The sequence below is a fragment of the Mastigoproctus giganteus genome, chromosome 2, assembly GCF_048544385.1.
Source record: "Mastigoproctus giganteus isolate SK-2022 chromosome 2, ASM4854438v1, whole genome shotgun sequence".
NCBI classification, from domain to species: Eukaryota; Metazoa; Arthropoda; class Arachnida; order Uropygi; family Thelyphonidae; genus Mastigoproctus; species Mastigoproctus giganteus.
In genome coordinates, this window is record NC_143576.1 from 139,547,525 (window position 1) to 139,562,113 (window position 14,589).

At 37.8% G+C, this 14,589-nt stretch overlaps 1 protein-coding gene across 1 annotated transcript in view; it reads right to left on the minus strand.

The window, feature by feature from the left end:
• Nucleotides 1-555: 555 nt before the first annotated feature.
• Nucleotides 556-14,589, minus strand: part of LOC150089607 (pseudouridylate synthase 1 homolog) — a 102,256-nt gene continuing 88,222 nt past the window's right edge. Inside the window, exons 9-10 of the mRNA XM_090390044.1 lie at nt 8,579-8,698; nt 556-660 (exon numbers count right to left, since the gene is read on the minus strand). Coding sequence (XP_090246170.1) covers nt 556-660; nt 8,579-8,698 — 225 coding nt within the window. The remainder of the gene's footprint in view (nt 661-8,578; nt 8,699-14,589) is intronic.

Below are 14,589 nucleotides of genomic sequence, written 5' to 3' on the forward strand. Positions count from 1 at the left end.
GATCACTCTCCGGATGAATGCAAATTTTCACATATCTACCCTTAGATATCACAAATCTAATATATTAAATATTCTGCAGGAATATATGACACAGTTTTCAGTGTCGACACATAATCCTACTACTGTATCATAGAAAGTGTGTCTGTCTATGTTTAGATGGTTGCCAAGAAATCCAGACTTCGATTCAAAGATGTGCTGGGAGGCATTTGAACAGCTTATGTAACTTTCATTCTGGCCTTGGGAAGAAAGCTTTAGAAGGATGGCAATATAATTCAGATGCTTAAGTCAAAACAGCTGTCAAAGCATGGTTTCATTAAGAGCTGAATGAATTTTTTTGAAGCAAAATATGGATTAAGAAGCAAGTCTAAATGCTAAAGATGACTTTTTAAAAATATTTCAAAAATAATTTGTTTAAAATCCTTAACTTTGTTTTAACTGAAGAACTCTTGTACAGAAGTATTTTGTGAGCCAGAATTCCCATTCATAGATTTTCTGTTTGTGATATATTCATTAACAGAATCCTCATGAATGGTGAGGTCTTGATATATATATCAGCTAATGTAAATATTTTAAAACTGTCAAAGGATACGATTTATCATTCTTCTCGACATCGAATATAGTAGAATATATGAATTCTTCTTGAAAGTTGTGTAAGATATCCTGAACAAAAATATTAATAAATAAAATTCATAAATGGCCATATTACATTTATTTCATTATTAATTTCATTTATTTTAACAATTCAGTTATACTTGTTATGTATATAGCTGTTGAGAAATTGTGTGAATCTTCATTTGAAATTGCAATTAAATTAGAAACATGTTAAACTGAACATTTCTAGTGAACTCTAACCAGTATACATAAGAGTAGACAGAAGTTATCAGTAACCTTATAAATGGGCAATTACTTCTGAAAAGTTCACCAAACTGTTGAGTCCTAATCCAAAATGACATAAAAAAAAAGCTACCAATGCCAGCTGAAAGTCAAGTGTAGCAAAATAAATAAGGAAATATGAGCAATAAAAATATAGAAATTCAATACTAAAATAAGCTTGTCCAAATAACTCACCTAGAAACCTATTGTCACAAACAGAAAGGAGATAAAAAGAAAAAAAAAAAAAATGACTATACACTAACTGCAATTAAATCGGCTGTTTTACACTACCATCATAAAATGATGGTAGTGTAAAGGGCATTATTTACTATACTCCTAGCACTGGTGTACACACAAGTATACATGTACCTGTTTGTACTTTTAGTTACCCTAACACAGCACATGTATTTACTTGTTCCATGATGACTCCCAGCACTCGTTGAAATCCTCAGCACCTTGCTTTCTAGGCTGCTTCTCATTGCTATCTTATTCGCTATTGCATAATAAAAAATTTTTGAAAAATGTATTGTTTAGAATTAATGATGAAAAAGTATCATTGTTTCTTATAGAGAAACTGGTAACACTGAAGTTTTTCTTAGAATTATGTTTAAGTAAGACTAATGCAACTGGACATAATATTTTTTAAGAGTTATAATTACCTATATAATATCAGTGTAAAAACACCATAGACAACTATTAAAGGAAAAACTATGATGGTAGTGTAAAGGGCATCATTTCAACTGTATCTCATATTGTGCCCATCCTTCACAACGAGATACCATGTATTGCACTACCTCGAATAAGTAATGCTTCACTAATAAAGAAGACTATTGTTACTTATTCTTGGTGGGCACCACCACCACCCAGACAGCACCATTGTTGGCTTGTTGGCCTTTCATTGGTGGGTGGGCAGCACTCTGGTATTGCAAACATGACAACCCAGTTGTGAAGATAATTCCACAATATGAGAGATGCCAAAAGGTGTACTTGATAATGTTTAAGTAAGACTAAATGCAATTGGGCATAATATTTTTTAAGAGTTATAATTATCTATATACAGGTGACCCCCACTTAACGCTGATAATTCGTTCCAGAAAAACAGAGTGCTAAGTGAATAACATATGTATTTTGAGTTGCGGTCGGTGCCATAGGATATTTCCTAATCAGTAATAAATGGTAGTAAAAAGATGCACAAATGTCGGTCAAAATATTTAATATTCAAATATTTGTACATATAAAATATTCTGCATTACATACGTATATAATTATGTTGTAACTACTTATGTATCAAAATTAAACTTAAAATTACAATTAAAATCATGAAAAATGTGTCAATTTTGGGTTGTACTTTGGCCCTCGTCCTGGTAAACTAAAAGGGGTTTTAATTTAAAATCCCCTGCAGTGTTACCATCAAGGACGAGGGCCAAAGTACAACCCAAAATTGACACATTTTTCATGATTTTAATTGTAATCAAGGTGAAACCTGGCATGCTTTTTCTTCTTTCAATATGAACTTCTTTTAGGCATTCGTTTCCAAAAAAGTCCTGCTTCATCTTTGTTAAAAACTTGTTGAGAAGTATAACACATAATATCTTCTTCAATAATTTTAACAAGTTATTTTTTGAAAGTTCGGTTCCTTGATCTGCACTTGCAGCTTCTCCCTGGATTTTAAATCTATTCAGCCAGCCCTTACTAGTTTTAAATGGTTCCACATTTTTTTTTAGGTGAGTTTTCTCCAGATCATCATATAGGCTAATCTCTCTCTCTTTATTTATTTATTTTTTATAATATTTAACTTAACACATTCGCTGCTGATCATGTACCAGCGCGTGATGTCGCAGCAGTATTGAAGAGAAAATCACGTGCGGGCGTGGGATTCATTAGACTTTTGTATAAAGTTGTCAACTTCAGTTGGCATTGTGTTTCTGCTGTGTATATTTGTTTCGGCGTCAAGTTAAGGGTGTAAACTATATGTAGTTGTATGTGGTGTTGAATATTTTGTTACGTGACGTGCGGAAAAGCCTTGTAATATGAGTTGTGCAGATGACAGTTTAGCAGGCCAGTCGTGCCCAAAAAGAAGAAAAGTGCAATATAAAAAATCCCTTACAGATGAAGAAATTGCAAAAATGTTGGAGGATTTATCTGATGTATATCCCAGTGACGTCAGTTACGACGATGACGAAGATTTTATCCCTCCAAAGGGCGCTTCGGATTCGGAAAGTGTAGATGAAGAAGATATTGTGGAAGAGGCTACACTTCCACTGCAGGATCCTGGTAAGTTGGAAAACGTCATGTGAGAAAATGACGTTACGACGATGACGAAGATTTTATCCCTCCAAAGGACGCTTCGGATTCGGAAAGTGTAGATGAAGAAGATATTGTGTAAGAGGCTACACTTCCACTGCAGGATCCCGGTAAGTTGGAAAACGTCATGTGGGAAAACGACATAACATCGATGAAACAGTTTCGTTTCACAAAATCCGAGTCTTTGCTGCAACCCGTGCCAGGTGATAATCCAACAGATTACTTTCGTCATTTATTTACCGACGATATCTTGGATGAAATAATTACACAAACAAATGTTTATGCTCATGAAATACTTCTTCCCCGAGAAAATAAAGAACATTCTCGAATAAATACATGGAAGGACACCACTAGAGATGAAATGCTAGTATTTTTAGGATTAATTTTACATATGGGAACCATTCGACTGAACCCTATACAAGATTATTGGAAAACAGATAAGCTGTTCGGATTACATGTGTTCGCAGACAACATGAGCAGGAATCGTTTCTTATTATTACTGCTGGCCTTGCATTTTGCAAAAAATTCAGAAAAGAAAGAGGTATGTCCACAGGATCGCCCATATAAAATTCGAAAAATGGTGAATCTGTTCAATGCACGAATGTAGGAAATATATTATCCAGGGCGTGAGATTAGCTTAGATGAGTCTATGATATTGTGGCGTGGAAGGCTTGTTTTTCAACAGTACATTCAAAACAAACGCCATAAGTACGGCATCAAGTTATATATGATCACAACGCCTACTGGCATGGTTATCAAATTTCAAGTGTATACCGGTATGTTGGATGATTCTGGTGGAAAAGGACATGCACAAAAAGTCATCATGAACTTACTTGATGGGATGTTAGATGTCGGGCATAGCATATTTATGGACAATTATTACAATAGCTATGAACTCGCTAAGTGTCTCACTGACAGCCAAACCCATTGAACTGGGACAATCAGAAGTAATAGGAAAACATTTCCGAAAGAGGTTCGAGAAAAAAAGCTGAAGAAAGGGGAAACCTGATCAAGGTGTGCCCGTGGTGTAATGATTGCTAAGTGGAAGGACAGAAGAGATGTCAATTACATATCTACAGAATACCAAAATGATATGGTGGAAATGCAGAACAAACGAGGCAAACTGAAATCAAAACCATTGCCTATAATTGAGTATAATAGGTTTATGTCAGGCATTGACAAGCAAGATCAAATGCTTGCCTATTATCCTTGCGAAAGGAAAACCATTAGGTGGCCTACAAAAATATTTATGCATATTTTGCAACTAATAATGATCAATGCACACCATATCTATAATAAATATTCACATAACAAGGTGCAACTTTATGACTTCCGTTTATCAGTGATCAGATCTTTATTGAAACAGCCATCTGATCTCCCTCATACTGTGCATGATGTACCTGAACTAGGACATGTGCTCAAACCACGGGAAGAAAGGAAAAGGTGGAAAGATATTGAGGAAGCAATGTAAACGTTGCTATTCCGAAGGGAAACATAAGGATACAATCTACATCTGCAGTGTTTGTGAAGGATCACCCAGCTATTGCTTAGATTGTGCGAAAATTATTCATAAGTAATATTCTTACACATAGTATTTATAATCTGTAGTGGTTCGGTATGAAATAAAACGTATTTCTTAATGTTACCATGTTTTTTGTTTTATTATTTACAAACTACATTATTATGTTTTTGTGTCACGCGCCAGCGCGTGATGCAGCATTTAAAGCCAAATTTGACCTCCAGTGCCTATCACGCGCTGGCGCGTGAATCTCCAAATCTTTTGGAAACTGTTTATACGACACTTAAATATTGATATGGTATACCGAACAATCCCTTATTACCAATTTTCAAGCTTTTTCGTTATGGAAACACAGTCGGCTTCTGGCTACAGTCTCCACTTTCTGTGCCGGGCTATTGACGATAGCATGCTGCCTCATGACCGGCAGCGAACGTGTTAACTGAATTCTGCATTGGATATAATCTTCAATAAAATTAGTTAAAGTCTCTCCATTTCAATCCTAATAGCCGGCCTCGTCCTAGTTGCTTGCAGTGGAACAACTGTCTTTCCTGCTGCTAAAATTAATTCTTTATTTTTTATAACTGTTCTTACAGTTAAACTTGCCAGTCCTAAATTATGGCTTGTTTTTGACCGGAATCGATTTGCATCAAAACGGTGACTGAATCAAAACGGTGACATCAAAAAGACTGAATTTGAAAATTTAATTTTCAAATTCAGTCTTTTTCTTACATTTGTAGTCTTCATACTGGGTTTTTTTTTTTTTTTTAGAAGCATTAGCAACTAAGGCAATATTGCTCAGGGGGATATGCGGTGGTCATTCCCTGACCTTTCGGCATCCTCGTATTTGGTGGTCACTGGTTCGAACCCCGGTCTAATCAAGAAGCGTGTGCTATGCAATGCTGCTCTTGTGCACGGAGGCGCCATCTTCGTACTGCATCCAGACATTGTTTTTTTTTCATTCTTATCCGCCATTATTAACTCCTTGAAAATGTAACTGTGTTGGTTGCATTAATCATGATATAACGTTCGAGTAAACTGTCCATTATGCACGATATCTAATACTGTACTGAGTGATGACTAGACTTCGGATAAGTGAATATAATGCAAATATTACAAGCAATATACTTGATAATTTTTTAAAATTATCATATCTCAGAACTACGTAACAAGTCACTGTACTGCAATTCAATTAGTGTGGAGAAAATTTCACTGAGCATGAGAAACGTTTTAACGCTGTTTTGCTATTCATTTTCAAGCATTTCATCTAATACGACTTGAAAACACATCAACTGTTTCTATCAGACGATACGTTTTCATTAAATATGCCAAAAATGCAATCTGTACACTGGTAAAAGAGCGTTACAGGATTTGTACTGCATCCGTTACAGGATTTGTGACAGCGTTACAGTCAGATATGGGTTATAAAATAAGAACAGCATTATAGCGAATCAGCGTAAAGGGAACCGCGCTATAACGAGGGCCAGCTGTAATATTGGTGTAAAATCACTATAGACAACTCTTAAAGAAAAACTATAATAGTAGTGTAAAGGGCATCATTTCAACTGTATCATCATTTCAACTGTAGTCCAATGTCAACAAATATCTTCTTTCGTCTTTTCAACCTCCAACCCAAGCACGGTACTAAGTACTATAGGTTCTAATACCTCTCGTGTTTGGGGTTCACATAAAAAAAAAAAAAAAACTGTATCTCATATTGTGCCCATCCTTCACAAGTTACCATGTATTGCACTATCTCAAATAAGTAACGCTTCACTAATAGAGAAGACTACTGTTACTTATCTTTTTGTAAGTTTATACCTTTTGGCATCTCTCATATTGTGGGATTATCTTCACAACTGAGTTGTCATGTTTGCAATACCAGGGTGCCTGCCCACCCACCCACAGATGAAAGGCCAAAAAGCCTTGAAACGGTGCCGTCTGGGTGGTGGTGCCCACCGAGAATAAGTAACAATAGTCTTCTCTATTAGTGAAGTGTTACTTATTCGAGGTAGTGCAATACGTGGTAACTCATTGTGAAGGATGAGCACAATACAGTTGAGATACACTGCTATCGTAGTTTTTCCTTTAAGAGTTGTCTTGGAATTATAAATATTTAATTTTATTTATATCATTCACATTAAGTTTCAAGAGTTTTGCTGTTAATTTTTTATTTCATATTACCACCAATCTGAAAAAAGACATAATAATTATCCTTCGTACAAAAAACAATTTGACATGGTTTTGAGCATTAATTATAAATTAGAAATCAACTTTTATTTTATATCTAAAAATAGTACAGTTCTCCTAGAAATAGGAACTAGCAGATGGATGTAATTAAATGTAAATTGCACCTTGTATTATAAAGTTCTTACAATAGCTCAGCTCATGTACACAGGATAGCATACCTAATCCCATTATAGCAAGTAGAAAACCACAGTCCATGGTAGTAGCATTTTACTTTTAGTTAACAAAATATCTTGTTTTCATTTAACTTTCTTAAAATGAAGGCATATCTGATATGGCAGTTGAAGGGAATCTACTTCCGTTCTAATCACCTAAAAGGATCCAAGGGATGATCTTGAAGGCCCACAGTTCTGTAGCTCCCAGGAACTGGATGCCACCAATAGTATACCCCAACCTCTCCCCAGGAAAGCACAGCAATCCTCTTTCACCCTCCTCTGCCATGAGAGAGAGAGAGAGAGAGAGAGAGAGAGAGAGAGAGAGAATAGCCAAAGGGAAATGTGTCAAGGTATATTATGCTATATAATGTTCAGATTCTCATAACTTCCTCCCCTGCCCTACCTCACAATTGGATGTCCATAATACAGCTTATCATTTGATTGCCAGTGTGGCAAATGCTACATTTGACAATCGTACTGGAGACTGAAAACCAGATTAAATGAATATTCTTGGACTGCAGGTTCAGGAATGTTCATTTAATCTGAACATTATATAATAATGATTGCCAAATCTACAGTCCAAGAATAATCTAAGGTTGGGAAATTTGGCCAGTGGCAATGCAGCATACTACAGTATTGTGGAAAACCAAGACTGCAGTACTTCTTGCAGCATTTCAATAGTCCACAACATAAGAAGTAACTTCCTGAAGGCTTAGATATCCAGTTCCTCTAGGAATTTTAAGAGGGAGTGGGTAGGCAGATTATTCCCTTCTACTGTTAGCAAGCTAGATAAGCTCTCAGCCAATCCAAACTCATTTTCCAGGGAAACTGCAATCTGTGAAAGAGCTTCCTGAACACCTGTGGGCCTCCATAGGCTTTAGAAGAACTGGATAGAACTCAAGACATCTGCCAAATTGCAGGCTACCTCGCATACAAATAGCTTCACAGATTCCAGCCCTCTAAGAGCAGTTCTTCTACACTTCTGAGTGGCAAGCGATGCCCAGAACAAACAGAAATGCAGCAGAATATAGCAACTATAAGCACTAGGATTCAGAACACCTAAAGCAAATGGCACTCCTCAACAAATAGCAACACAGAAGCACATTTAGGAGCTGTCACAGAACAACACGACCATATCCCACAGGGCTCATCCAATCAGAGATTAAACTACGAACAAAGAGTCCTAATACTAAAAACACTCATTCCTTGTGTTCTTCAGACCTCCATAGCTAAAAGTTCCTTAGGACCAAAAGAAAATGTAGCATGGCATTAAACAATATTTTAGTTTGTTATTACCATCTTGAATTTCACTTGAACTGTTTAATAGGTTAATTTAATTTTAATCATGCAGCAATGAGTTAAGTGTTAATGTATCTAAATTTGAATCCAATTAGAAAAATTATTTTGCACACATTTGTTTATTAAAACTGAAAATATAGTCAAACTTATAAAAGTTAAGAAAACATTTACAATAAACTTATACCTGGTATCCTGTCCATAAAAGAGGTTCATGAAATCCATCTTCTCCATATCTCTGATTATAATTTTCATAATGAATTTCTTCAAGCATTAATCCAAGACCTGGAGCTATGGGTAGGTCCACCTGAAGTATAAATTTAAAGTTTAAAAGAACTCAGGTCACCAAGTTCATTTAATAGGCAGAACTTCTACAAGCAGATTTTCTGTTTTATTTCTAAAACTAGCACGGCAAATGCAAAGAAATTAAAATGCTACTACAATTGGCACTAATGATATTAAGAGTAGGAGACTGGCAGAATTACTTAACAAGTACAAGACAATGCTAAAAAAAAGCCGTGAGTTAGGGTTGAATTTGAAAGTGTCTGCAATTCTGCCCAGACACAATAGGAGGGAGTATATGATGAGAGCCTTGTCGATCAATTTGGCCCTGGAGAGACTGTGCAAGGTTCAAGGGGTAGAATTTTTCTCAGCCTGGTCTGTGCTTGTTAACAGGAGAGACTGCTTCTACAGGGATGGGATACACAGACTAATATATTAACAGTAGCCGCTGGCAGAGGTAAAAGTGATTCTTGCATTACTTCTATTGAAATGCAATTGAGCAACAGCCTGGAAAACAAGGCAATGGGAATTTCCAGAATTGCTGGAAGTCGTAGTGGAACAAGTAAATACATGGGCTGCGTTAATATAACTAAGAGTAGAAACGTGCAAGTATACTTCCATGTACACCAATTAGGAGTAGCACTGGTGTACATGCATGGTCCTTGAGGTTGTCACAGACATTCTCTCAGATAAGCCAGACAAGCTGTACTTGCTACCTGTGAGTCTAAAACGCTGATGGAACTGATATTCGGCTCAAGTCAAGTGGACCCGATTTCGGCGAAGTCCGGACGGTCTGTGACAGCCAAATCCTCTGCTTGCACCTTCACGATGGTGGGACTGTTAGAAATCCTGGGTATAGCCTCCATGCACAAGTACATGGTGGGTGACCATCCAGGTGTGAACCAATGTTAGCAAGGGTCGAGGTGTGGCGCCCACACCACATGGAGGAATGCCACCCCTCTATGTTACCAGGCAGTACTAGGTGGTAGACGACTCTCATCAACCGGTGCAATACCACCACTTTGCTTATTGGAGGCTTGAAGTGGTGGAACCCATGTTTAGTCTCTAGAGCTAAGTTCCGGTCAACCCCTCCCCATCTCTTCCATCATGCAGTATGATTGATGACTTTTGAGGTTATGATGAACATCGTGGTGAGATCCAATATTCCTTACATTTCGAGGGTACAGCTCTAAAACGGTGTTCGCAGGCCGGCCGCTAGTTAGTACACCAGACCGAACCTATTGGTAACTCTCTAGGAGGCTTCCGGATCAGCTAGTGTATAATCTTGCTACCTCTAATCTGTCAGATAGTGATTGGAGGGAGTCCGAGTAGTGTGTATGCGGGAAGCATTGTCGAGGCCACGTTATGTCAAGGATCTGGGTATATCTTACCATGTGTACGCCATATCCAAAAATTTCATTACTTCATACAGCATGTCCCACCCACTTTTTCTTGCAATTGAATACACCATGAATTGTCAAACTAATAGAGCAAGCTTATCTGCGAAAAGATCTAAACCTCCCAAGTACTTCTTAATTCATTTCACAAATATACGTGGTCTGAATTCTAATCTCAACGATGTCCATTTCCACTTGCAGTCTGCCAAACCCCATGTACTTTTTCTGACAGAATCACAGTTATCGGTTGATTCAACTACTACTCAACTCAGATGCCCAAATTATTCGCTGTATGATTCTTTTCACCTCAAAGGTGGTACTTGTGCATATGTCCGTTCTGATATTCCCTGTCAGAGACTTGGCAATTTGGAATCTGCTTTCTTTGATCTTCTTTGGCTTAAAATCTCTCTACCTCACTGTGTCAAATTCATCTGTTGTCTCTACCGTTCTCCCAACTCCACTAATCACTTGGAGCTCTTTGACTTCCTCTCTTTGCAACTTGATTTTCTCCAGTCAAACTTTCCTAACAGTGAGGTAATTTTAATGTTCACAACTCCAGCTGGCTTCCGTTTTCTAGTCACACCGACTCATCTGGTGTGACTAGAAAAATGCTGAGGCTTTTGCAATTACTAATGATCTTGCACAGATTGTTCATTTACCTACAAGAATACCGGACAATCCTAATCATACAGCCAATATGCTTGATCGTTTTCTCACAAACAACCCTTTTAAGTACATGGTTAAAGTGAGAGGTCCTTTAGGCACTTCAGACACAACTTGGTGATTGTCTCTTCTCCAATGGAACCTTTATCTCATGGCTATTCCCAACCTTGTGTTGTTTGGCATTACAAGAATGCAAAATGGGATGACCTTCTTTTCTTCTTTTCCTTGGTCGGATTACTGTTTCAAAAGTTCTGATGTCAACGTTTGCTCAGATCTTGTCAGTGAAATTATTCTTGCAGGAATGGAATCCTTTATCCCACACTCCACTTTAAAATCTCGTCCTTTATCTAAACCTTGGTTTTCCAATAAATGTGCTAAGGCTGTTCAAGAGAAGAATGTTGCATATCGTAATTGGCTTGTTTCTAATTCTTCAGTTTCATTTTCTGCCTACACCAAAGCTCGCAACAATTGTAAAGCAGTTATTAATCAGTCCAAACTAAAGTTTGAACAGGCTAAGAGTAGAAAACTTGCTTCTTGCTCTAATGGTAGCCGAGCATTCTGGTCTCTTGCCAAAGCTATTGGCCGCAACTTTTGCCCATCTCTGCTCCCACCTCTGTCCAAACCAGATGGTTCTGTTGTCACTTCAGTCAAGGATAAAGCTGACCTGCTAGCATCGCATTTTTCTTTCAACTCATGCATTAATGATCTTGGTAAAACACCTCCCACTATTCCCAACACGCTCCATTCAATGCCTCCTGTGGTCTTCCCTCAAAAGGATGTCAGAAGGATTTTGACGAATCTTGATGCTAAGAAAGCTCTAGGTCCCGATGGTATTTCTCACCTTGTTCTCAAAACCTGTGCTCCTGAACTTACTCCTATTCTTTGCCGCCTTTTTTCACTTTCTTATTCCAAATGTGTTTTTCCTTCTGCTTGGAAATTTGCTCATATCCAGCCAGTTCCTAAAAAGGGTGAAAAATCCCTCCCATCCAATTATCGTCCCACTGCAATTACTTCTACTCTTTCTAAAGTAATGGAGAAATCAATTAACTGCCAAATTTTAAACTACCTAGAAACCTTCCGTCTGATCAACGATTGCCAGTGTGGATTCCGTCAGTGTCGATCCACTGGTGATATTCTGGCTTATGTTACCCATTTATGGACTAATTCAATGGAAAGGTTCGGTGAAACACAAGTAGTTGCTCTTGACATCTCAAAGGCTTTTGATCGTGTTTGGCATAAAGGTCTTCTAAACAAGCTTCCATCTTATGGTTTGCCAACTGTTTTTAGTAATTGGTTATCCAGTTTTCTCTCTGATCGATCGCTCACTGAGGGTGATGGTAGATGGCTCTCTGTCTTCTAACTTCTCCACTAATGCCGGTGTCCCCCAAGGTTCAATTCTTTTCCCCACTCTTTTCCTCTTGTATATTAATGACCTTCTTCCATTGACTGGAAATCCTATCCATAGTTTTGCCGATGATAGCACATTGCATTCCACTTTCCATTTTGAGAAACCTTGTCCTGCTCAATCAGCTTCAACTTCTCGAAAATCTGCTACCAATTCCTTAAATGCCGATCTTCAGGTACTTCTCCAGTGGGGCAAAGACAACTTAGTTGATTTCAACCCTTCTAAAACTCAGTCTTGTCTTATATCTCACAAAAAGGATTCTTCTGCTCCTATGCTTATCTTTAGTGACACTCCGATTTCTAGGCAAAATGATATATCTCTTTTAGGAATTACCCTGACTTCTAATCTCTCTTGGCACAAGCACATTACAAATATTGCTTCTTCTGCATCTAAAAAACTTGGTTTTCTCTTTCGCTCCGGCATTACGTTTCTTCCAAACAGCTGCTCACTCTGTATAAATCGCAAATCCGCACTGCCATGGAATATTGTTCCCACATCTGGGGTTGTGCCCCCAAAACCTCTCTCAGGCTTCTTGATTCCATTCAGAAGAGGGAAGTTAGGTTAATTAATGACTCATCTCTAACAGAGTCTCTGCACTCGCTGTCTCATAGATGTACTGTTTCTGCTGCATGCCTCTTCTACAGATACTTCCATGGGCACTGTTCTTCTGAATTAGCTTCTATAAATCCTGCTCTCTCTTTCAAAACAGTCCGAACACGTGCCGCCACCAGCCAACATCCATTTACTGTCCAACTTCAAATTCACAGAACCAACTTTTCATCTTCCTCGTTTATTCATTCAACTGCTGTTTTCTGGAACAACCTTCCTTCATACATATTTCCTGAAAATTACAGTCTACAGAAGTTCAAGTCCAATGTCAACAAATATCTTCTTTCGTCTTCTCAACCTCCAACCCAAGCAACGGTACTAAGTACTATAGGTTCTTACACTTCTTGTGTTTGGGGTTTACATAAAAAAAAAAAAAAGTTAATAAATTCGATGAGCTTCAAGTGCTAGTCAAGACATCAAAGGCAGAAATTACTGGGATATCAGAGACATGGTGTCACACAGACATAAGCAGTGCAAAACTGGAATTTGGGGAATATAATGTGTACAGAAAGGATAGACAGGACAGGAAGGGAGGAGGAGTTATGCTGTTAGTTAAGAAACACAAAATCTAAGGAAGTGCATCCAATTGATGTGGGTGGACGATGCAAAGTTGAGTCTGTTTGGTGTGACATAAGCACTGGGAAAGGAAAAATGAGAGTAGGTGTGTGTTATAGGCCTGATGAATCTGATGAGTATAATGAGCAATTGTGCAGAGAAATAGAGTGGGCGAGTAAATCAGAGTGTCTTATAATGGGGAATTTTAATTTCCCGGATATTGATTTGGAATTTGTGGGTTGGTCACTCACACACTAGCAAGGCTTTTGTGGATTTATTGGATGATTGTTTTCTACAGCAGTATGCTCGGGAAGCAACTAGGGGGAGTAATACTCTTGATCTGATTATCAGTAGTGATTCTTCATGCATCAAGAATCTGCAGATAAAGGAACCACTAGGTGGCAGTGATCACAGTGTGCTGAAGTGGGATTTACTCAAAGAGGTAGCTACCATTAAGGGTAAAGGGAAGAGGTTTTGCTTTCTTAAAGGTGACTACGGTGGTTTGAGACAGTATTTAAATTCTATACAGTGGAACCAACTGATGATGTTACCAACAGCAAATTCAAAATGGGAAGCATACAAAGAATTAATCTTGGAAGCTACTAGGCTTTTCATACCAACTAAGAAATATTGTTCAAGCTTTAGGACTAAATGGATGTCAGATGAACTAATTAGACATGTGACAGAGAAGAAAAATGCATGGGATACAAATAAATTAACACGTGACACAGAAGCCTATGATAGATATATAAACTGGTCTGTAACCAAGTTACAAAGGAGGTTAGGCAGGCAAAGGCATATTATGAAAAATCTTTGGCAAAGGATGCAAAGAAAACAGCAAAGAGTTCTTTACTTATGTAAACTTTAGAAGGAAGAGGATGAATCAGATTGGTCCACTTGATATCAATGGTTCAACTGTTGATGATCCTGCTCAAGTAGCTAACAAACTAAATGAATATTTTGCATCGACATTCACACATGAGGAGTTATTCAGGGAGGGGAATGCCAGAGGTGTATTTAACTCTGGCAGTAAGCTAGATAATCTTGTAATAACTGAGAGTAAAGTGGAGGAGAAATTGTTGAAGATTAACACAAGAAAGGCACCTGGGGTGGATGGAATCTATCCAGTTATATTAAAGGAGGTGGCAAAGGAAGTAAGCAAACTCTTAGTCATAATTATGAGAGCTTCTCTGGACCAGGGGAGGTACCCATGGACTGGAGATGTGCAAATGTCACCCCAATCCACAAAGGAAGATCAAAGGGAGACACAGGTAATTACAGACTTGT